Raw genomic sequence first — 24,497 nt, 5'->3', positions numbered from 1 at the left:
GAAGGTGATGATGCTTGCACAACAATGTGAATGTACTTAAGCCATTGAACTGTACATTTAACAATGGTTAAGATGGTAAATTTTATGTTATGTGTATTTTACCATAATTTTTGAAGAGAAAAAGAAAGGTAATGCATATATCTACTTCAGCGTCTACTTGAATATGTGAAATATTACTAGTCACTAAAAAAATATAGCCTGACAGCAAAGGTTTTTAATGTGAACAGCTTTTCTGGAAGAGTTTGGCAGATTATTCCCCCTTTTAAAAAGGTATAAGCAACACACCATTGTAAAGCAATTATACTCCAATAAAAATATTAAAAAAAATAAGATATAAGGAAGCGTGGGAAGGAAAACAAGGCGTGCACTGTGGCACATCTGTAGGTAGCATGTATGTGCTCATATTCCCCCTTTACTGTTGTTTCCAAGTCACCAGAGTATGCTGCAGCACTTGGTTGTGTTAAACAGTAGTTATAACGTTTAAGAATAGCAATCACTTTTATTTAAATCCCCTTGGACTCTTTTTTTCCTCCTTTACCGCTTCCACCATCCAATCTGCTGACATCGTGAAAGGCGGAAGCTACAGGTTCTGAGTCCCAAAGAGGCAACATTCCCATTTAACCAGATTGCCTTTCGCTTAAGTGGTGTATCTCACTTGCTTACATGAGGGTCACCAAACTTCATTTTGAAGTGGCAATTTTGCATTTGTTTTCCGCTGACAAAGAAATTATCCACCATTCAAGGTAAAGAAACCTTTTAGTTATTTTTGTTGATGGAATGTCGTCCAGATGTGTGCATCAGCTAGGTTATTTGCAATTAAATATTAAAGTAGACCAAATGTCACTCTCTTCCTCCAGGTCAATAAAGTTCTTCGGAATCATAATATCAAGCCACATTGGATGTTTGCCTTAGACAGTATCATCCGAAAGGCGGTGCAGACAGCCATTACCATTCTGGTTCCAGGTCAGAAATACTTAATTACTTGGTAAATATTTAGTGTTTGATAATTTCAGTTACTGTTCATTATCATTTATGGTGTCTCCTCACTGTTTTTAAGACCAGGTTAACCTTTTTTTTTTAATCTTTCAACGCCACCAAATAATATTTATCTAGTGCATATAGTCTGAGCAATGGTACACCCAGCAAAACGTTTACTATGAATGAGGAAGACTTGCTTCCTTGTCTTTAAAGAGCATAGTTGGATATGAAGACAAAGAGAAAACTATACAGGTGACCCAAATACATATGCATTTCAATATACAGATATCTGTGCCCACAAAACATATTCCCATGTCATCCTTTACCAGTGGTTCCCACACCTGCCAGTGCATTGAGTGATGTAATGAACTGTGTGATGTAAGGAGCTCTTTAAATTACAGCTTTCAGAGCTTCGTCCCGGACTGGGTGAGAATCTGCTGGGGATACAGCCCAGGAACCTGATTTTCATCCAGCTTCCAGGTCATTTTGATACACAGCCAGGTTTAGAAATCACTGGGCTAGACAGGTCCCAGCTGTGTTTGCAGTGAGCTACAAAAGGGGTAGTGTTCATGAAACCAGGTTTTATGCAGTGAGGGAGAGATGTATTCATATTCTAAGACAATCTTCCAAAGTGTTTGTTTTTTTTTTTTTGCGGTACGCGGGCCTCTCACTGTTGTGGCCTCTCCCGTTGCGGAGCACAGGCTCCGGACGCGCAGGCTCAGCGGCCATGGCTCACGGGCCCAGCCGCTCCGCGGCATGTGGGATCTTCCCGGACCGGGGCACAAACCCGTGTTCCCTGCATCGGCAGGCGGACTCTCAACCACTGCGCCACCAGGGAAGCCCGCAACGTGTTTTGATAGTGTACCCATTAATAAAACTTTTAAGCAGAGCTCTTCCACCGTATGTGTGTGTGTGTGTGTGTGTGTGTGTGATGTGTGGATATGGATAGAGAAATAGATTGATTTAGATATACGAATTAGAAACATGTTCTATTGTACTAATTTTACATGTATTATGAAGTGTTCTAAAATAGAAATCTAAAAATATAAGTATGAAACATTTTAAATTTTATGTTATTTATAAATGGTACCACAAACTTTTAAGTTATCATCAACCCTTCTGAGTTGTGGAATTCCCTCTCTTCTCTCAGAATACCTTGTTTGGTTTGAGAGTGAGGAATTAACTTCTTTCTTTCTTATGAAAGGATGGAATGGAAGAAGTTTTAACGTCCCTGAACATGCTCTTCCTCTAAAGAGCGCACCTGCACCCCTCGTCCCTCCTGCCACCTACCTTTGCATTCTTGTACCTTACAGCATGCCTCTGCAGAGTCCTGACCAACCCCGAAGTCTACAGTAGGCTCCGCCATCACTCTCTCTCCCTGGAAATGGTTTTTCCCCATTGGCGACACTTGCACCAATCAGAAACTGCTTTTATTTTCTTGTCTAATAGCTGTTTCCCTCATCAGAGGGTCTGTTTTATTTTATTCTGTGCTAAGCACACTGTCCATCATGGTGCCTGGAAAATAATAGACTCCTGATAAATATTGGTTGAAACAATAAGTAAATGAGTTTCACCTGGTTATAACAAATTAGTGTGAAAATATTTGCAGAACTTCGAAAAAAATCCTAGAGAGCCTTTGAAATGCATGACTAGCGGTTGGATGTGAACCTGAGGAATCTAAAGCTGATGGAAACCTACTGTAATGCTCTAAGGAAGTCAGTACATACTTATGTTTAGATGGTTGATCACTGGAATAAGCTTGGATGTGGGAAATGTACCAAAGAGGTGTTGTAAACCCAAAAGATACAAGAGGTGAGAGAGATTAGGTGTGTATCAGTGAAAGCGATAGGCATAGGCCATGAGTTATATCCACTAGTAGCCTAAATTAAGAATGCTCAAATGAGGAAGGAGTGAGGGATTATACTTTGAAATAATTTAACTAGCATATAAATAAATTGTTAATCTAATTTTTGTTAAAAAAAATCCTTTTAAAATGGATTACCTAAATGCAATGAATTGTATCCTGGAATAGGAAGAAGAACATCAGTGAAAAACTGGCATAATTTGAAAGTAGTCAGTAGTTTAGTTAATACAATTGGTACTGTACTGATGTTAATTTCTTAGTTTTGACAGAGGTACCATAGTTACATAAGATGTACTGGGGGAACTGGGTGGAAGGTATACGGGAGTTCTCTGTATTATCTTTGCAGTGTTTCTGTAAATCTAAAATTCTTCCAAAATATAAAGTTCATAAAGCACACTGATTATCACACTGTAGGTGAAACACTATTAAGTTTAGAGAGAGTGACAGGCACAGTGCAGCGAGGCATGTCTCCTCGCATGGGTGTCCCCGTGATGGGCACTGCTTCAACCCAGCCATGTGCAGAGCAAGGCACGTTCTTTATGCAAAGGGTTTGCTAAGGAAAGTTATTTGTCCTTCCACTGTGAATTGGCTTCTTTGAGGCCACTAGGGGTCTCTGATGACAACTGAAATGACTGTTTGGAAGCATTTTAAAAAGTGGACCAAAGAAAAAAAAGGAATTGCCTGGCAGTCCAGTGGTTAGGACTCCACACTTCCACGGCAGTGGGCACGGGTTCAATCCCTGGTCGGGGAACTAAGATCCTGCAAGCCGTGTGGTGCAGCCAAAATAATAGTAATAATTTTTAAAATAAAATAAAAAGTGGAAATTTTAGAGAATTACATTAAGAAAGTATTTTTTTTATATTCCTCTCGGGATAGGGGAAGACAATGTACACTGTACACCAACATATAAATCATGAAATATATGAAGAAGAGGAATTGATTTCAAGCATTTGACAATTCCATCAAATTTCCAAATGTCTCTAAAGATTTTGTTATACAATTAAGATTCAAAGAAACACTAAAAATGTCTCTCTTTATAGTCCCCTGATAAAAATTCCTTTTAGATGACAAAATACTACAATTTACTTACCAAATTTTAAAAGACATGCTAAAGAAATCAACAAATTCAAAAGTATACCATCATCAATACATACATTTTCCTAGATGTGTTTGTTGACAGAACCCAGATCTTGGTTTCTAAACACCATTCTCTAATAAAAGGAATCAGAGCTCCTTGGAGAAATGGTTGATTTCCAGGCCTAGGGCAGGGGAAATACAAGATGAACTTGGAACATACTGTGATGGCAGAAAGTAATGAAGTGCCCCCAAGGGATGGACGCTTATTCAAAGGACACTGGAGACAGCGTGAGGGAGTTCCCCAAAGCCTAAGCCAGAACAAATTAAAATAAAAGAATAATAGTATTGGATTATAGTCCATAGAATAAATTAAACATCCATGAGTCCATACTGATATAAGTAATTAAATAAATAACTATATGGAGGAGAAGGGCCAGCTCTTCTTTTTTTTTTGCGGTACGCGGGCCTCTCACTGTTGTGGCCTCTCCCGTTGTGGAGCACAGGCTCCGGACACGCAGGCTCAGCGGCCATGGCTCACGGGCCCAGCCGCTCCGCGGCATGTGGGATCTTCCCGGACCGGGGCACGAACCCGTGTCCCCTGCATCGGCAGGCGGACCCTCAACCACTGCGCCACCCAGGAAGCCCACCAGCTCTTTTTTTTAGTAGAATTCCAATTAATAAATGTAGAAGGAATGAGGGAAATAGAAAATCACCGTTAGGCAAACATCACAGTAATAATTATTGCAAGCAAGAACAATCAATGGCTGTCAAGATCAGTAGATAAAAGTGTGCTGAGAAACAGGATATTTGAATGGTCTTGGGGAATCTCTCCACAAGATATCTACTAATTACACAGCGAAAACAGTGACAACCCCCTTTATCAAAAGATCAAGGTAAGCATCACTCGTAATTAGACACATCAGCATTATGTACCTCTTGATATGATGCACTGAGAAGGGCACAACATCACCTTTGTGGTATTCTTGTCAAAAGTGCAGAGCCACAACCTCATCATGACAAGACATAAGTGAATAAAAATGAGACACAGTACAAAAAAAACTGACCAGTACTCCTCAAAACTAAGGAGGTCATGGGGGATAAAGAAATACTAGGGTTAGGACTTCCCTGGTGGCCCAGTGATTAAGAATCCGCCTGCTGATGCAGGGGACACGGGTTCGAGCCCTGGTCCGGGAAGATCCTACATGCCGTGGGGCAACTAAGCCCATGCGCCACAACTACTGAGCCTGGGCTCTGGAGCCCCCGTGCCACAACTACTGAGCCCACGTACCACAACTACTGAAGCCTGTGCACCTAGAGCCCGTGCTCTGCAGCAGAAGCCACTGCACTGAGAAGCCCGCGCACCACGATGAAGAGTAGCCCCACTCGCCGAAACTAGAGAAAGCCTGCACACAGCAACGAAGACCCAATGCAGCCAAAAATAAATAAATAAATTTATTAAAAAGAAAAAAATGCTAGGGTACTGTCACAGATTGGCAGAGACTAAGAAACATGACAACTAATGCATTGTGGGATCCCCGATCAGAAAAAGAACATGCTTGGGAAAACCAGTGCAATTCAAATAATGTCTATAGATTAGTTGATACTATTGTATCCAAGTTAACTTCCTGGTTTTGTTAATAGTGCCAAAGTTGCGTAAGATGTTAAGTTTAGGGCAGCTGCTAAAGGATATACAGGAACTCTCTGTACTGTGTTTGCAACTTTTCTGTTATCCTAAAACTATTTCACAATGAAAAGTAAAAAATAAAGTGTTCAATCTTCTTTCTTCTGAAAAAGAGCTCACAGAACAGAGAGTACAGTGCAAGCCCCTTAAGAATTTTTTTTTCTCGGGATGTTTTCCCACTTGTCATCAAGGATCAGCCTGTGGATTACTGGCAATGTTAAGTATCTGTTGTTACTCCTCAAGTACAGTCTGGCTGTGGGTGACCAGATGGAGAAATGCTGAGCGTGAGATCGTGTTGGCAGTGCTAAGGTAGAGAGAATCGACAGTGTAGGCACACTTCTCATAGAAACTCTAATTGTTTAAACTGCTAGAGCACTTGGTATTACTACCAGTTGTGAAGCTGAATCAGTCATGTGCCCCATGTAGATATTAATGTAAAATGACCAGCATTGTAAACTATATGCAGTGCTTGATGCAGGGATCATACGTCATTCTGACAAGTATTGTGATCCTAATAGGCATCAGAAATACCTTGTGTTAAAGAAGCTTGGTCTAGGGCTTCCCTGGTGGCGCAGTGGTTGAGAGTCCGCCTGCCGATGCAGGGGACACGAGTTCCTGCCCCGGTCCGGGAAGATCCCACATGGCACGGAACGGCTGGGCCCGTGAGCCATGGCCGCTGAGCCTGCGTGTCCGGAGCCTGTGCTCCACAATGGGAGAGGCCACAACAGTGAGAGGCCTGCGTAACGCAAAAAAAAAAAAAAAATGAAGAAGCTTGGTCTAGTTATTTTCCTCTGGGGAATTAACCAGTTGGGGTGGAGTGGGAGGGTAGGGAGGTGGGAATAATATCATTGTTTGATCCTGTCTTGCTGTTTTGGAAACATGCACCCTCTCTAATTTCCCACACATGGGCTTAAATGCCATCCACTCATTCCAGGGTCCCCTGGGTCCCTGCCTTTCTCCTGACACTTGGCTGACACATGTTATCTTTGTACATGCTTTTATGACTCTTCTGTATATTTGCCCTAGTTCTCCTTTAGGTTCTTATCTCTTTGAGGACAAAGACCAGATGCTCTGTCTCATTTGCATGTTTTACAATGTCTATTCGATGATGTGTCCTCAGGGAGCCAACCATTGAAAGACCAAAATAACAAAGTATTGCATTCACTTACAATTTTTTTAAAAATAAATTTATTTATTTGGCTGCATTGGGTCTTCGTTGCTGTGCGCGTGCTTTCTCTTGTTGTGGCGAGCAGGGACTACTCTTCATTGCGGTGTGTGGGCTTCTCATTGCGGTGGCTTCTCTTGGTGCAGAGCACGGGCTCTAGGCGTGCAGGCTTCAGTACTTGTGGCACACGGGCTCAGTAGTTGTGGCTTGCAAGCTCTAGAGCCCAGGCTCAGTAGTTGTGGCACACAGGCTTAGCTGCCTGTGGCATGTGGGATCTTCCCAGACCAGGAATTGAACCCGTGTCCCTTGCATTGGCAGGCGGATTCTTAACCACTGCACCACAAGAAAAGTCCCTACAATTTTCTACCTTTTTCTAATTACTGAGAAAAATTTTTAGTCACTTGCACATAAGTAAAATGATAATATATGATAATTTAAAGTGTACAGAGTTAGGGGAATGTAAGGGAACATTTAAATGTAATAATAAATATCAGAAATTTTCCTTCCCCCAAAGTGAGATTATATTCAGCAGGACAATAAAACTTTTAAATTGTTTTTAAAATTTCAGTTTAGAGACCATGAGAAAAAATTTAGAAAATTTAAAAGGCCTACTCTTGCTCTAATTTATTATAGAACTGAACTCTCTTAAATTATTTTTAAAGTAAGATTTTTTTCACTGTTTTGTTCCCTTATAAATGCAAATAATCCTAGTAGGATAACTTCCATTCTGCCAACATTTTTTGAGAGACTAATATGTCTTAGCCCCTATACCAGGTGCCAGGCTTACAAAACTCAAACACCTGATTTTGAGTCACACCTACTATAGATGATCTAGGAAATAGAATTTTGGAAGGAGAAAGGAGATAATGCAAAAAAAAAAAAAAAAAAAGCAGTGTAGAGGTGGAGCTTGGTTAACCTTAAGAGAGAAAGGGTGAGGATGTGGAGAAATTAGAACCTTTGTGCACTATTGGTGAGGCTGTAAAATGCTGCAGCCACTATGGAAAACAGTATAGTGGCTCCTCAAGAAATTAAAAATAGAACTACCATGAGCTTCCCTGGTGGTGCAGTGGTTGAGAGTCCGCCTGCCGATGCAGGGGACATGGGTTCGTGCCCCGGTCCGGGAGGATCCCACATGCTGCGGAGCGGCTGGGCCCGTGAGCCATGGCCGCTGAGCCTGCGCGTCCAGAGCCTATGCTCCACAACAGGAGAGGCCACAACAGTGAGAGGCCCACGTACTGCAAAAAAAAAAAAAAAAAAAAATAGAACTACCATATGTTCCAGCAATTCCTCTTCTAGGTATATATTCAGAAGAATTGAAAGCAGGATCTCAAAGAGATATTTGCACACCCAAGTCCATAGCAGCATTATTCACAATAGCCAAGAGGTAGAAGCAACACAAGTGTCCAATGATAGATGAATGGATAAACAAAATGTGGTATATTCATACAATGGAATATTATTCAGCCTTGAAAAGGAAGGAGATTCTGACACATGTTACAACACGGATAAACCTTAAAGACGTATGCTAAGCGAAATAAGCCAGTAACAAAAAGGCAAATGCTGCATGATTTCACTTTCACGAGGTGTCAATAGCAGTCAAAGTCATAGACACAGAAAGTAGAATGGTGGTTGCCGAGGACAGGAGGGAGGAGAGAAAGCAGAATTGTTGAATGAGTATCGAGTTTCAGTTTTGCAAGATGACGAAGTTCTGGAGATTAGTTGAAAAATAATGTGAACATACTTAACACTACTAAACTGTACCCTTAGAAATGGTTAAAATGGTACATTTTATGTCATGCATTGTTTCACCATGATAAAAAAAAAATTGAAAATAAACACAGATTGGTAAAGCAAGTCAGGGCTACATAAACCTGGCCCTAAAAAGGGCACTCTGGTTTTGTTATGAGCAAAAGATGAGTTCTTGTTTAGATCGTTGAATTTGAAGTGCTTCCTGCACAGGAATATTTAGAGGTATTGGATGTAACAGAATCGGGCTAGATTGTCATCCACACACCACATGTACTTACTCTCATAGATTTTAATGAGCTCATCCATGGAGAGTAAGTAGAAACATAAAACTGAAGAATGGAATTCAGGTTCCAGCTTTTAAGGGGCAGGTAGTAGACAAAAAGGCTCTGACGAAGAGAAGCAGCAGCAAAGATTTAAAGGAGAATACCATACACAGGTCAGTAAGGCCAAGAAAGAAAAGTTACCTGGAGGATTTGGCGATGGGTAGGCCCTTTGGTTGCCATAGGGCTATATTGGAGTGGTGGGAGGGGTCTTGCATCCCTCCCACTTAAGAGCCCTCCCCCAGCACAGGGGCTCTTAACCTGTGGTTCACAGACGCTCGGAACAGGCTGCAGGGAGTCAATGAGCCCTCAGGAAATCCAGGGAAAATGCTGTATGAATGTGCTTCTCTTCTGGGGAGAATCTCCATTGGCTTTCATCAGATTCTCGGTGGGTTCTGTGATCTAATGAAAGTTCCAGGTGCCCCACAATGAGACATCACCTCAGACCTGTCAGAATGGCTGTCATTAAAAAGAACACAAATATAAAAAAAAAAACATTAAAAAAAAAAAAAGGGCTTCCCTGGTGGCGCAGTGGTTGAGAATCTGCCTGCCAATGCAGGGGACACGGGTTCGAGCCCTGGTCTGGGAAGATCCCACATGCCGCGGAGCAACTAGGCCCGTGAGCCACAACTACTGAGCCTGCGCGTCTGGAGCTTGTGCTCTGCAACAAGAGAGGCCATGACAGTGAGAGGTCCGTGCACCGCGATGAAGAGCGGCCCCCGCTCGCCGCAACTAGAGAAAGCCCACGCACAGAAACGAAGACCCAACACAGCCAAAAATAAATAAATTTTAAAAAATTTAAAAAAGAACACAAATAACAAATGTTGGCGAGGAGGTGGAGAAAAGGGAACCCTCCTACACTGTTGGTGGGAATGTAAATGGGTGCAGCCACTGTGGAGAACAGTATGGAGGTTTCTCAAAAAACTAAAAACAGACCTACCATATGACCCAGTAATTCCACTCCTGGGGATATATCCAAAAGAAACAAAAGCAGTAATTTGAAAAGATACACGTATCCCAATGTTCATAGCAGCGTTATTTACAACTGCCAAGGTGCCAACAGATGAATGGCTAAAGAAGGTGTCTGTGTGTGTCTGTGTGTGTGTGTGTGTGTGTGTATAATACTACTCAGCCATACAAAAGAATGAAAATTTGCCCTTTGCAGCAACATGGATGGACTTGGAGGGCATTATGCTAAGTGAAATAAGTCAGACAGAGAAAGACAAATACAAACTTTCCACAAATATTATTATCACTTATATGTGGAATCTAAAAAAGACAACAAACTAGTGAATAAAACAAAAAAGAAGCAGACTCACTGATACAGAGAACAAACAAGTGTTTACCAGTGTGGAGAGGGAAGGGGGGAGGGGCAATGCGAGGGGAGAGGGAAAATAAGGGTTATTATGGGATTATATAAAATCATGTGTGTGAAACTTTTGAAAGTTGTAAAAGACTATAGAATTTAAAGAATCTTTCATTCAAAAAAAAAAAAGTTCCATGTGTCATAGCATATGGAACCAAGACCCAGTATTTCTGCTACCCCGATTTCACTTAAATTACGAATGTAATTCCTTTTGGGGGGCCATTTTGAGACCCTAATCACAATTTAATAGTTTTTCCCATGGGAAGGTATCACCCCAGTTCTGAAGTGACATGCAGATGAACTCGTGTCATACAGTGTTTTTAAGCTGGAGACTTGTAACTTTTACACTTTAGATTTCAATGGTTAGTCAACAGGTTAGGGTAGGACACACACCAAAAATTAACCCAATAGTCAAAAGCAGATAGTCTTCTAGAATGAATATAAGCATGTGTGGCATTTTCAGTACACACCCCCCCCCTTACATTTTGAATGTTACAAGCAAAAAGCATTCTGTGTTCTTACTTTTGTTTATACAATCTCTCTATATCTCAATTTCCTCATTTCTAAGTGAGTTAATAGTTGCCAGATATTATATAATTGAAAATATGAATTTTAATTGTGTAAACAAATTTTTATATTCTTAACAGGTTTTTATATAATTGCTTTCTGATTTTAACCTATTTCCCACGTAGCTTATGCGCAGTGTGGAAGTTTCTCTTCTGTTTGAGTTAGATCATTCTGAGTTTATACATCTTGTGAATTTTGCAAATTCATTGGAAAAACAAATCTGAAGTAATGTGCAGAAATCCATCATCACTTTTGGAAAAGCAGTTGGGAATACATCTCTTACTGATAGCAGGGGAGATGACATTCATGTCTTAAGAAATTAAGGCAATCATTCTTATTTCATTAACAGTGTTGTTGATCATATGCTTAACAGAACTGAGGCCACATTTTAGCCTTGCATCTGAGAGTGATACCGCCGATCAAGAAGACTTGGATGCAGAAGATGACCATGAAGAACAGCCTTCAAATCAAACTGTCCGAAGACCTCATGTGGTCCTTGAAGATGCTGTGGCCACCTCAGGGGTGAGCACACTCAGTTCTACTGTATCCCACGACTCCCAGAGTGCTCACCGATCGCTGAATGTACAGCTTGGAAGGATGAAAATAGAAACAAATAGGTAAGTCCTATTCTGACATGGGTGGGTTCTTTTTTCTTACTTTCATATAAGTGCCTGTGTTTGGGGTCTACTTTAAAGATTGGTCTGCAGAATATACAAAATATTATTCCTTTATCCCATTCATATAAACTTGATTTAATGCTTTATTCATTAAAATGAGAGATTTATTGGTCTCTTTAGTCAAATACGTTTTCTGCTTCTACCAGTTCAGTCCTTCAGCAGCTCTTCTTTGATCACTGCTTTATCTCCAAGTGCACTGAGATTTGCAGAGTAACTTAGTTGTAACCTCATAGACTCTCTGGGATGCAGACTCAGAGCAGCGTGTACCATCCAACAGATAGCTGAGAGACAGGCAGAGAGTTTGTGTTCTTGAGAGCCTGTGATTTGGAATATCAGGTTCTTTCAGGAGAGGAAGAGCTCTGTTCTGGAGGAGATAAAATGAATGGTTCAAAAGCTTTTCATTTTAAAACTTTGAAAGGATGATCTGTTGACCACATTTGTGATTCTGCTTTATTTTTAATATGCTGTGTCATATCTGGAGTTTAATTTTTCTTTGAGAATTTGATAACACAGAACCCACATGATCAGGTTATTAAATGAACAGTAAATATTTCCTGTCCTTCACAGATGTTGGCACAGTTCAAGGTCTGAATCTTTATGATTTATAGCTTCCTGTGCTGGTTACAGTTGACATGTGGGCAACTGACTTTATGACTTTGGGTTTTGACAGGGAAAACTATTTTTTTTGGAGTGAATCAATAAATGTGGTTCAAATATTTAGCAACCTTAGTTGAAAATCCAAGTTGTTCACTGGGGAGATAAAACCATTTTATTTTTAGTCATAAGTTCAGGTTTTTGATAAGCTTGAATACCAAGCTTGTATGAGTAGTACAAACCTCATCCTGTATTTAGAAACATGACTTTTAGTTGCACGATTAAGTGAATCTATACATATCTTCTATGATTTACATACACAAATCTTTCTGAATAAAGGGAAAGTGGCTTTCTGACTTCCTTATCCCAGTCTTGTTCTCTGAAACCCAGCTCTTTACTTCGCATCTCTGTTGCTTAGTGGAAAAGAACGGGAGCCTTTTCTAAGACTTCATCGAAATCTTCCTGCTCTTCTCAAGTAATAGTCCCATTAGGATGCTCCATCCATTATAGTAGCCGTCGACTTCAGTCTCTTCTCTTCAGTTTACTGTCTGTCGCTCAGTCCTGGAGTTGTTTTTTCATACCCTTCTCTGATCCTCGGAGGAGGAAAGTGCACTCATAACTGTTTGGGTCCAGCCACCCAACCCTGCCCTGCCCATGCCGTCCAGACAGTAGAGCTACTTTATTTACCAGTGAGCTGGTGCATTTGCTCCTCTGGCCCCTGAACCTTCCGTCTATGTATCCTGGCTTATGTCACTAGAACGTGTCTCTCCTGAGTGCAGTCTTTTCCTTCTCTCCTCAGTCCATTTGCGTTACCCTGACTTACACCCCGTCCCCGCCATCTGTCCACCATGCTCGATCCATCTGTAGTCCCTGAGGGCTGCCTTTCTCCGGCTGCTTTCTTCAGGTCTTCACATCTCTTTTCTGAGGGTCTTAAGCTAGCTGAGGGCCTGCTTCCCACGCCTGCCCGCAAGACTGACCACATTTCTTTACTACATTAGTATGTTGTTAACAGTTCTTACAAGGGCCCACTCATTTGTTTTTTCTCTGTGTATTTACACATGTATCTGTGAAATCTATATGGTTGTTGGCCTCCTTTTTTCTTTTTCTAGTAGGATCTCCCACAGCTCCATCACCCCCAGAAAAGTGAGACCAGGTACAACATTCACTTCACTTAGGATTTAAAGAAAGGGCAGCTGCTTCTGTCCAAGTGCTGATCAAGGGCTGGTCATGTCTATATTGGTCCTTGTAGCTTTCAGTGGAATATTCCTTGCTATACATATATAGATGTACGTATATTGCAAAATAAATTGAGGAAATGTTAGTGTGATTTTAGGAAAGCTTGTAAACCCTCGGGCTAGAAATCTTAAGCTTATATTTAGGATAATCACTGATAAAGATACATCAAGTTTATCCAGCTCTTGATGATTGGATCATCGATAATACTAAATGGCAGAAAATAACAAAATAGCTTTAGAATGTATGCTTTACTTGAAGTATATGCTTACAGAAAACGTTCTGACAATAATTTGCTTCACACAAGGAGTCGAGACAGTACTGCAGAGGTAGTTAAAATCGAACTCATTTCCCTTTCCTGCAATTCTGGAATTACCCGTCAACCCAGCTCCCCACCCACACCCATCTGAGTTAAAAAATTGATCTCATGGCTGATCCTTGGCAAACGTCTCTGGAACAGAGAGGCAGTCATTTGCCTTGGTTTCAAAGGATTTCCCTACTAACTGAAGACAAAGTAAAAATAAAACTGATGGACTGGATGGATATGCCTTTAAAATAAATAATTTTGAGAGCTGGATGTGGGACAAATGAGGTGGCCTGTCAGTGCTTTGCTTCCAATGTTACGTTCTGGCTTTTAAGATAAAAAGGAAATATATAGTCTAGGTAAACATGGGTTAAATTCTAGAAAATTTCACTTGTGTTCTTTGAGAAAAACATAAGAATATGCTGTCACTATTCCATACACGTAAATTAGCAAGAAAGACAAAAATATATACCAGACCAAAAAGTTGCCAACTTAAAAAAATTCATAATGAGCTTGCTATCCATTTCTTTGAATATCATTCGTATTAGAGTAGATAAAAGTCTCCCTTAATCCTCTGCTTCCCTCTTGCTTTCAGTTCCTACTGCTTAATCCACCTAATTGTACACTGTTTACTCTGCAGTTGTGCAATTGTCTTTAAACACGCTGTCTTCCTGGAACCACTTTCTGTCTGCCTCTCATTGTGTTTTCCTTTTGTCTCACCTCTGCTACCTACTCTACTGTGACCCTTTCTCGCACCTAATGGCCTCACGTGTCTCTGTTGTGTGGAAAAGGGATGGACCCTGGGGGGTCAGGGAAAAAAAACCTATTAAGCCTTGGATGGCCTCTTTTCCGGGGCCTGAGGCGGCAGCAGGGAACAAAACAGCCCTTCTTAAAGGCCAGGCACTGTGCTTGGCACTTTACCTATACTGTCTCATTTAGTGCTCACAGCAATCCTTTCAGGAAGTTCTACTTTTCCTTTTGACAAATGAGAAAACTGAAGCCCAGAGGCATTAAGTCATTTGTCAAGGTTAACACAGGAAGTGGGTGGCTGAACCAGGATACAAGGCCCAGGGCTGCCTTCTGTCGGGCTGGGCTGTCTTCAGACCATGTCAGCTGAAGCAGAAACAAACTTTTGGAATGGAATCTGGCCCTGAGTTAAATCTGTCACTACTCAGAAAGTAAAATAAATACAGCTTGCTAAGAGCTATAGGGCATGCAACAATGTACCTTGATGATCTTATAAATAATTATGTATCTTAAATTGTTATAATTCTGAATCCAAGTTACTTGAAGATGGTTTTCTAAAAAATCAGAACATCTCTCTTCACAACCTGGAATGTTTTCCCAGAAAACTGTGTTGAGAATGGTGAGTGGGTTACCACTTGGCTCTCAGTTGTATAGTGAACCTTTCATGCGTAAGAACTATGTGTAATAATATTTCTCCTTGTTTCTTTGGAGAATGCATCAGATGCCAACTGGAAACTGAATGTACCAGGAACACAGCTATCCTTTCACCCACTTCACTGCTCCCCTTAGAAGGAGAGAAATAACAGTAACAACCACAACAACGCAAGCAACCACCATTAACATTGATTGAGGATTTATTATATGCCAGGTACTATAGGTGACCTCACCTATAGTTACTTCTCAGATTTTCATAGTTTAAAAAAAGTGACTACCTTTCTGCTTTGCATTGCCTGTTGTATTACCCATATTGACACACTGTTTTTGATGAGGGGCCATACATGTAAAATATAGGTCTGTTAATATCATATATAAACTTTTTTGCCATTTACGGTCATAAAAAGAAACAGAACAACAGCTCTGAAGATTTTGGCAGACAACTGGGGGTGGAAGTTTTAAATTCTTGTCTGGAAACACGCCTTCTAGAGCTTCGCTGCTCAACCTGGGGGTCTGTGGACCAGCAACATGAGTATCAGCTGGGAGCTCATTAGAAATGCAGAAGCTCAGAGGTCCCTCCCCCTAACGCTCCCCAGCCCCAGGCTACTGGATCAGAATCTGCATTTTAATACAATCCCAGGGGTGCCTGTGTTCATGACAGCTTGAGAAGCCCTTGCCTAGGAGATCACTCTATGACTGCTCTAGCTTTATTATCCTGTCAACCAATATAATTTCCTTCCGCAGATTACTGGAAGAATTGGTTCAGAAAGAGAAAGAATTACAAGCACTTCTTCATCAAGCTATTGAAGAAAAAGACCAAGAAATTAAGCACCTGAAGCTTAAGTCCCAACCAATAGGTGAATAGCTGAAAATTTTAAAGTAATACTGTTCACTCAGGCTGCCACAAAAAGCTAGGAAGCCAAAAAAAAAAAAGCTAGGAAGCCAACAGGTAGCTTTATGTCATGGCTTAATCAGCATCTGTCACTTGTACCACAACTACAAGCAGAAGTTGCCTTAAAAAAAATCCAGTTCTTAATTGTAGCAAGCTATCATTTCTTATAAGTGCAGTAAAAATAAGATGATTCATAATCACTGTTTCCTGAGATTATGTATTATTGAAGTAAGTAGGGCTCTCCATTTTTTGGTCCTTATTTCTTTTTAAGATTTCACAATGAAATTACTAGAATAAAATAATATTTTTTGTCATTTTGCATTTGTATTCTGTGTTTTCTAGTGTTCCCACCCCCCTTATAACTTGACAAGGCTTAAACAGAATCAAGATACAGTAATAAAAAGTCATAAGTTGGATACACCTTAAACTAATACAATGTTATATGTCAATTTTATCTCAATTTTTTAAAAAAGTCAGATGGAACTTTGACGAAATCTATTCTGTGAGAAATTGGGTATGAAAGATAATCTTTAGACAATCTTATTTAGCCTGTTTAGAGGAAAATAAAGTTCATATTTTTTTTCTTCAGATATATGGTCCTTCCATATTATTGCAAATAGTGGAAAAAGAGATTATTATAATTATATGGCGCTCTGCTAATCATGCTCATCTTTGTTGCATGAAAAACACACAGTACAATTTTGGTGTACCATTTTATTCTACGAAGCTATAAAATTGATATGAAACTATAAGGTGGGAGTATCATTAATTATTGTCACTGACTCTCCATTTACTGGTATAGTAAGCAGTGTTAAAGAGTTTTATTTATATGATCATGTAGACTACCAATCTCAATGGTTTCTATTAATTATACTCTGATAGACAAAAATCTTTTAAAGTATCAATAAATGTTGACCAGGAGGGTCTCAGATGACCTCTGTTAGCTGAAGCTAAGAACGTCCTTCCCTCCTCCCAATGCTGTTCTAGATATTCCTGGGTTGCCTGCGTGTCACCTGAATTCTCCTGGCGCAAATACTGAAGATTCCGAACTTACTGAATGGCTGAGAGAAAATGGAGCCGATGAAGACACTATAAGTCGGGTAAAGAAAACATTCTGTGGGACAAGCATTCTTTCACTTTGTTTCATAATGTTGACTGCCTACTATGTGCTAGGCACAGGGGGTACACTGGTGAGAAATGCAGACCCAACCCTGCCCTCACAGACCAGGGTAGGCAGATGATCATCAAATAATCCCATAGGTACAAGTGTAATTATGTCCTGGTCAATTCTGTGAAGGAAAGGTTATCAAGTGTTACGAGAGAGAGGGAGGGAGAAGCTGGGGAAGGTTTTTGGAGATGACCAGTGAGCTGAAGTCTAAAGGAATATGTAGGAATACACTATCTGTGTGGGTGTTCTGGGGTGGGGGGCAGATGAGAAGGGAAAACTATTTGGGGGTAGAGGTGCAGAATGTGCAGGGCAGGTGAAAGCTCTGTGGTCCAGAACTCCTAAGGATTTTTATGTTTTTGAGTTGAAAATAAAGAGTAGGACAAAAAAAAAAAGAGTAGGAAAAATCAAGACAGAACTGAAAGAAAAAAGTTCTTCTGTTTCTGATTCTTTCTCTTGTGTGTTAACTTTTTAATTCTCTTGTGACATTCTTAGACTCCACTGGCAGCAGCTGTTTACTGCTACTTAATAAACTAGACTAGTTAGTGAACTTATGGCAGAAACAGACACTTTCTATATAAACTATATTATGTCTATAAGAACCTAATTCATCTCTGCTCCCTGTGGGGAGCTTTTGTAGTCAGCATGAATAGCATTTCTTTATGTTTTAAGATTACATAATATGTATACACATATATACATAGTAAGAGGTTATATTTTTATTATTTTATAGAAAGAGCCTCAGTACAATATTACATTGATTTCAGTTTTATATTTAAATTTTTTAAACAACTAAGAATAAAGATGTATTTCTCTTGACTTGATAATTTATTGGACCACTAAATAAAAATGTAGGGTCTCCTTAGAAATCTGCATAACAAATTAAATAAATTTAAAGGACTCTCTTACCTATGGGAAATAATGTATCCAATCAAGTTCATCAAAATATTTTTCCCTCTAACTTAGGTTCAAGTCAAAATTAAGGAGTAGTAATTGATGATCCACTAAATCACTGCCCTTCTTAAAAGATTTAGAATTAAAAGCTTCACTTAAATTCAGGACTCTGATTTTGTAGTAAGTATTGGAAAGTATCTTTTATAAGAAATTAAGTGGAAGCAACACTTTTTATCCACTGGAGAAAAATAAAGCTACAAAGCAGTAAACCCTGAATAAAAACATTATCTTATAAGCAGCAGGTGTAATTACAAGCAAGTCTTATCTATTCATCAGAAGACCAATCAGAAATTCTGTGTTGCTTGTAATCTTTTTGCTCCTGGAAGGCATATGGATGTATTTCTTTGTAATTATTTTGTAATAGGGGGACCTTTTTTCTAATAATTCCAAAAGATCATGTCTTTCGTGGATTTCCTTTTAGATTTTTTTTTCGTTCTTGCCAATGTTTACATTATGGCTGGTTTGCTACTTATTGAAAGTACATAAAACATCTTACTTTTGTGCATATTTTACTTTCTCCACAGTTTTTGGCCGAGGATTATTCACTAGCAGATGTTCTCTACTACGTTACACGTGACGATTTAAAATGCCTGAGACTAAGGTACCACTTTTCTTTCTGTTCAGTCTTCATCGTGATGGAAAGAGCACTGGGCTGAGATCAAGAAGCCTGGGTCCCTTCCGTCCTGGGTCGCTACCTAGCTCTAACTAGCTCTACAGTCCTGGGTGAAGCTCTCCAGTTCTCAGCTGCTCTGAGAAACCTGAGTTAGTTGTAGCAGGCTATTATTGGGAGCTCTAATAAGCAATGTGTCTATATCAGTAAATGCAGAGTGAGCTGGAAGACTTTTCTTGATAACACATCAGATGAAGAGCATACAGATATTCTAAAGCTGCCTTAAACAAATGCTCCAATTTGGTTCGCGATTGCATCATGCTTAATAGAAATAGCAGGATGAGGTACTGATTTGCCATCCAAATACCTGCTATAATCTGATAGTTTCTTATAATAATTTGTTTTTTCCATCAGGCCAAGCACATACATAATGATTACTCTGACCCACCTCTAGAAAGACACATTTCAAAAGTGCAGAAAGTCTAAAATGACACTTTGGGCCCTGGTAGTCTGTGGGAGTGGAAAGGAAAGGCATGGAGGGATGAGGAGAAAATATATACAAAAAGAATACATAATGAGTGATAAGACTTTGGGATCTTCATGTTCTGATCAGAGCCACTGAAAACTAAGAAGTCACTTTCATATTTCAAGGGCATTGTTTCAAATGAAGTGATCTCTTCACCATGTTCTTGTCTTTAAACAGGGGAGGGATGCTGTGTACACTGTGGAAAGCCATCACTGACTTTCGAGACAAACAGACTTGACTGTCGCTCAATTTGTTTCCAACTTTCCTTGGAGATTCTAAAAACGAATACAGACCTGATCTTCTAGGCGAGGGAGAATCGAAGGGAGAGGAGAAAGAAGCTGCACTTTAAATCCAGTATTTGTTTACTCGTGTTAGAAAAAACAGAACAGACAAAATACACTGAAATTTCCTAACTGCTTCTATTTCTATGATTCATAAGGACTCTTTGTAAGGACTCTCAAAATAATCCTAAACGCTGCGATGTTTGGGATTATTTTAGTCTGAACATTTTTATGGAAATATTGTTAATTCAGCGGCTATAGCACTTCAGCCAAATGTTTATTTCACACGAAACAGATAGAACATTTCATGTGATTGTGCATCACTGGAACAAAACCAAAATGTGACCATAACCTTTTAGGCTTATGTGTGTTTGTAATATGCCCTAATAATTTGAGTAGAAATGCGTGATTTTGATTATTGTATAAAGTTTATGGTTTTTTTTTTAAGTGTGCAGAATCTGAGAGCAATGGTTTTTACTTACCTGTATTAATTGTAATACTGACTATATTTTGTAACTTAAGTTTCCGGTCTAGAGTACATTTGTTTGAGTCATTTATGTACTACTGAACTGTACCAGTTGCACCTGCCTGAATCCTAGTAACGTTAGCTTGTTCTAAAGCTACCCCTTGTGTCATATTTACTCTAAAAAGTAAAAAGACTCTCGACATACTGTTTTGATAAATTCTAAAGAATTCTTATTTTGTTTTGGCAATCTAGATAATTACTGTGTCAAAATTCTAACCATTTCTTCATCTCTAATGTTAAATAGAATCTGTCTTCCCTTCAAGTAGTCAAAGAACAACTGACGTCCAAGTTATTCCTCAGGGCTACAGAGTGGTAAAAGAGAACGTGGAAAAACAGAATAAAAGAAAGTCAGTGTCTTTTTCTCGAGGCCCCAAGTTACCATGGATGACTATTGTGTCCCTCAAAGGGGCTGCAAATAGCATCCCAGTGGAGAACACTGCATTTTCTATTCCCTTAATTTTAGTTCTCATATTTGAGGGAAATATTTTTATTTTAAGCTGGATACATATTATATTTTATAAACCTGCCCATGTGAATAGGATGAAGTCTGAAGCTCCTAGGTGGATGAATGACATAAACAAATTTCTTAAATACAGCGGAACCTGTTTATTATGCAAGATAGAAATATCAGAGCTGTATCATGATTTGATCCATACAGAACAGTCTTTGATAAAACCGGAGGCATCTATGTAAAAATGTATGTAAAAATCAACATACTATATATATATATATATATTTTTTTTTAATATTCATTTATTTATTTGGTTGCATTAGGTTGGAGTTGTGGCAGGTGGGCTCCTTAGTTGCGGCTCCAGGGCTCCTTTAGTTGTGGCTTGCCAGCTCCTTAGTTGCGGCTCACAGTCTCCTTAGTTGTGGCATGCGAACTCTAAGTTGTGGGATGCGTGTGGGATCTAGTTCCCTGATCAGGGATCGAACCCAGGCCCCCCGCATTGGGAGCACAGAGTCTTATCTGCTGTGCCACCAGGGAAGTCCCATCAGCATACAATATAATTTTTGTATATTGCATTAGAGTATGCGAAAAGTCCTCACCGATATGTCCTCATTTGATACTTGCAACAACATAGGTGCATCTTTTTCTTACATCCCAGTCCTAAGGACAGATAGTTGCCTCCTGTGTCCTGTGGGGAAATCTCAAAGAGGTGAGGTATAAATTAAATGATATATCATTTCACTCATATTGAAACACAGGGTAACTTCTTTATTAAGCCACAGTTCATATCCCCACCTGTAATGGTAAAGTGCTTTTTTTAGACCGTATATAGGATCATGCTACCCATCTTCAGCCAACTCTTTAATGATATAATCTCCCCTTGGGATCTTCCTCTTACCCTATATCTATGGGCAAACATTCCACTCTCCCTACATGGTTCATAATACATTCCCAGACGACCATCACTAGGTTTTTTTAATTCTTGTTTTTGTTTTTTTTTTCCAGAATGCTGGGTCTTAGTCACAAAAGAAGGCGATTCCATTATGGCCCAATCTTCATGAAAGGTTTGCATTAAAAGGCCTTTGGCATCCACCTAGGCCAGTGAGTCTCAACCCAGCTTCACACTATCGTGACCTGGATGCTTTAAAAACTACATCGATGGTGCCACCTCAGAGAAACCGTTGTTATTGGCTTGGGGTAGGGCCCAGAGGTCTTTTTACAAAGCTCTACAGATAACTTAAAACTATCCTTAAAACACCTCCTAATTCCAAGTGCCACCTGGAGAGATACAGGGACAGCCCCTTTCCATTGAGGTGGCCGTCAGATGGTTACTAGTCATTGTTCATTTAGTGCAGCAAGAGTCTAAGTACGCAGGCCTGGAGCAAAACGACCACTTACTGGTGACCTTGGGCAAACTAGTTAACCTCTCCAAGTCTCAGTTTCCTCATTTGAAACGGGGGAAATAACATGGGATTGTGGTAAGATTTAAATAAAATAATGCAGGTGAGGTGCATAGTGCAATGCTTAGCAGACAGTGAACACTGCGATGCCGCCTGCTAGTGTTACCTCGTTATTCATTCCAAAGTACTTAGTAAATACGTACTGGGTACTGCATCCTGTGCCTGAAGAAGACACAGTTCTTGGCCCTGAAGCTCACTGTCAGACGTGGAATCAAGACAATAAAAGAACAGTACATGTAGTAAGTGCTATAGTTACATCTAACTGCCAGAGGGGGTCAAGAAAGGCTTTACAGAGAAGTGAAGGTCCAGAGCTGAACCCAGAAAGATGGTTTGTAACAAAACAGTTATGCATGGGTGCTGGCGGCAGTCTCATTAGAGAAACAAAACTGGAATTTGCTGGGAAAAGTAGATCCAATGTTTCTTTTTAACCACATTTTGACCTCTCTCTCCCAATTCTGTCATTGCATATTTTGTTTCATTCATTCCCAAGCCGTCACATGAAACAGTGTGACAGTGCGGAATCACTGCGAACCCAGCTGTAGCAGCAGGAGAGAGATACGTGAAGCCCATCAAATTCAGAATCCAGGTAAGGCACGTGTGTCATCAAGGACATCTGCAGTCTGTCAACAAATCAAATAACTGATGGCTCCAGACTTTACGGACACCTATAGAGAAAGAGAAGACAAAGTCCCTGCCACCACGTAATTCGTATCAGGTTGAAGAGACAGGTTTGCAGTAACAAATCACATCTAGTCTGTATTAAAGGCTGGACAAGTGGCAAGCTCAGAAGGCCCTGAAGAGGTTCAGAGGACAGGCTTGCTGGGAGCCTGGGCAGGTGGAACAGGCTTCACTGAGGAGGCCTTGGAAGGAAGGAATTACTAAATTAGGACTGGAGAAGTCGCTCTGGGCAAAGAGCTCCAAGAACAAAGGCAGAAAGAGATTTTTAAGGTGTTCTAGAGAAAGTGAACAACTTTTATATTGCATTAAAGCACTCAAAGATTTTAACTCATTCAAATTCTTACTTGGCTGGAAATATAAATTATAGAGATGAGAAGTGGAAAATGGGATAGGAGAGAGCTCAGGATATGATTGGGGGGTGGTCAGGGAGGGAAGTGAAGTTAGTATTTAATTACGTAGAAACGGGGACTCAGGTTTTTTTTAGCAAGGGAGTGGGTGTGTGTAAAGTAGCTGTGTATTAGAAGATTAACCTGGTGAAGTTGTGTTGGGTAAATTGGGGGAACGGAAATTGAACAGAGCAGTTCAGAGACTGTTTCAGATGTGAATGAGGGTCTAGTAGGAGTTAGAGCAATAGGAATTGAGAAGGTGGAATCAGAACAATGAATTGACAAGATTTGGAAACACGGATTTGGGCAGTGATGACAATGAAAGCGAAAGGATAGATGTTAAGCCTGTGTGAGTGAGAGAAGGATTCAAAAATAGGCAAGTTTGGGGCGGTGCTGGTCTGGGACATGTTGAATGAATGGCAGGGCATCGTGCTAGCATGTGCGGAGACCATTGAGAATGTATTGGTGGAAGTCAGGACTGAGGTCAAGAGTATTGATTCTGGATTTAGGAGTCACTTGGATGGAGATAATAGTAAATGAGGACTGTGAGAAACAGAGTAGAGCAGAAAGGTTATGGCCTAAGATTTGGGGAGGAGGGAAGTTTGGGGACAAGTCGAGAAGGAGGAGGAGTTTAAGTCCCCAAAAGGACAAAAGAACTGGTCACAGAGGAATGTGAAAAAAACCAGGCCAGTGGCGTAAGTCACGAGGAAGACGATCAGGGTCGAGTGCTGCAGAAAGTCTAAGGGAATGACGGATTAAAAAAGAATAACAGTTTATTTGATTTTGTGACCTAGAAAGTTTTTATAGACAGGTAAGAAAGACCACAGCTGGTTAAACAAAGATGATAAGCTGATGATGGTACTGGAGTCCACACATGTATACCCTTTGGTGAACAAAATGTATGACAAGAGATTGGGAGGGTGGAAGTCAAAGGAAGAAATGTTCTGAATCAAAGACTCCTAAATGTATTTGTTGGGGGCAGAGCGCCTGGAATGGAGGCACTTGAGGAGTAGGCAGGAGGGAGGGATGAGGTTTCAAAGGAGGCAGGAGCGGAGGAGGTGGCATCAGGAAGTTCAGCTCTTCCCCAGGAAAGGGGATCATGATGATTCCGTGAGATTCCGAGATGGATGTGAGAGCTCAGGACAGATGGCTTCCATGTTCTAAGTAAAGGACAACAGAAAGCACAACGTGGTGGTGTGTGACATTTAACAGACGTCATCCATTCCTGCATTCACGCAACAGTCCACCCTGTTACAGACACCGTGTGAGGTTTGGAATGCAAAGTCTGTACAGGGCCCAAGTGAAGAATTTCGGTGCGTTTCTTATTGCATTTATTTTTGTGTAACTTGTGACAAACTGAAACATAAGTTATCAAAAGAATGAGAGAAGGGATAAGCACACACAAAACCAAACACGCATACAAATAAAAACACCAATTAGTCTTCGATATTTGGGGGGGTGGGGAGTCAAAGAAAGAACTCATTGGTTTACTTCAGTAAATGGTATAGCAGAAAACAAACACCTCCTTTTGAAAACAAATCACCTCCTTTTCCCAAGGTTCTTCCAGAGAATTCAACTCTCAAAATTCAGCT

At 40.2% G+C, this 24,497-nt stretch overlaps 1 protein-coding gene across 1 annotated transcript in view; it reads left to right on the top strand.

Moving 5' to 3' along the window:
• Positions 1 to 20,113, top strand: part of MAP3K5 (mitogen-activated protein kinase kinase kinase 5) — a 218,375-nt gene extending 198,262 nt beyond the window's left edge. The window contains exons 25-30 of the mRNA XM_030853368.3: positions 858 to 963; positions 11,141 to 11,384; positions 15,721 to 15,833; positions 16,856 to 16,968; positions 18,512 to 18,588; positions 19,301 to 20,113. Of these exons, the coding sequence (XP_030709228.1) occupies positions 858 to 963; positions 11,141 to 11,384; positions 15,721 to 15,833; positions 16,856 to 16,968; positions 18,512 to 18,588; positions 19,301 to 19,361 (714 nt within the window). The 3' untranslated portion in view covers positions 19,362 to 20,113. The remainder of the gene's footprint in view (positions 1 to 857; positions 964 to 11,140; positions 11,385 to 15,720; positions 15,834 to 16,855; positions 16,969 to 18,511; positions 18,589 to 19,300) is intronic.
• The last annotated feature ends 4,384 nt before the right edge of the window (positions 20,114 to 24,497 follow it).

Source organism: Globicephala melas, chromosome 14, assembly GCF_963455315.2.
Source record: "Globicephala melas chromosome 14, mGloMel1.2, whole genome shotgun sequence".
Classification (NCBI taxonomy): Eukaryota; Metazoa; Chordata; class Mammalia; order Artiodactyla; family Delphinidae; genus Globicephala; species Globicephala melas.
This window is presented reverse-complemented; position numbering and strand designations above follow the sequence as displayed.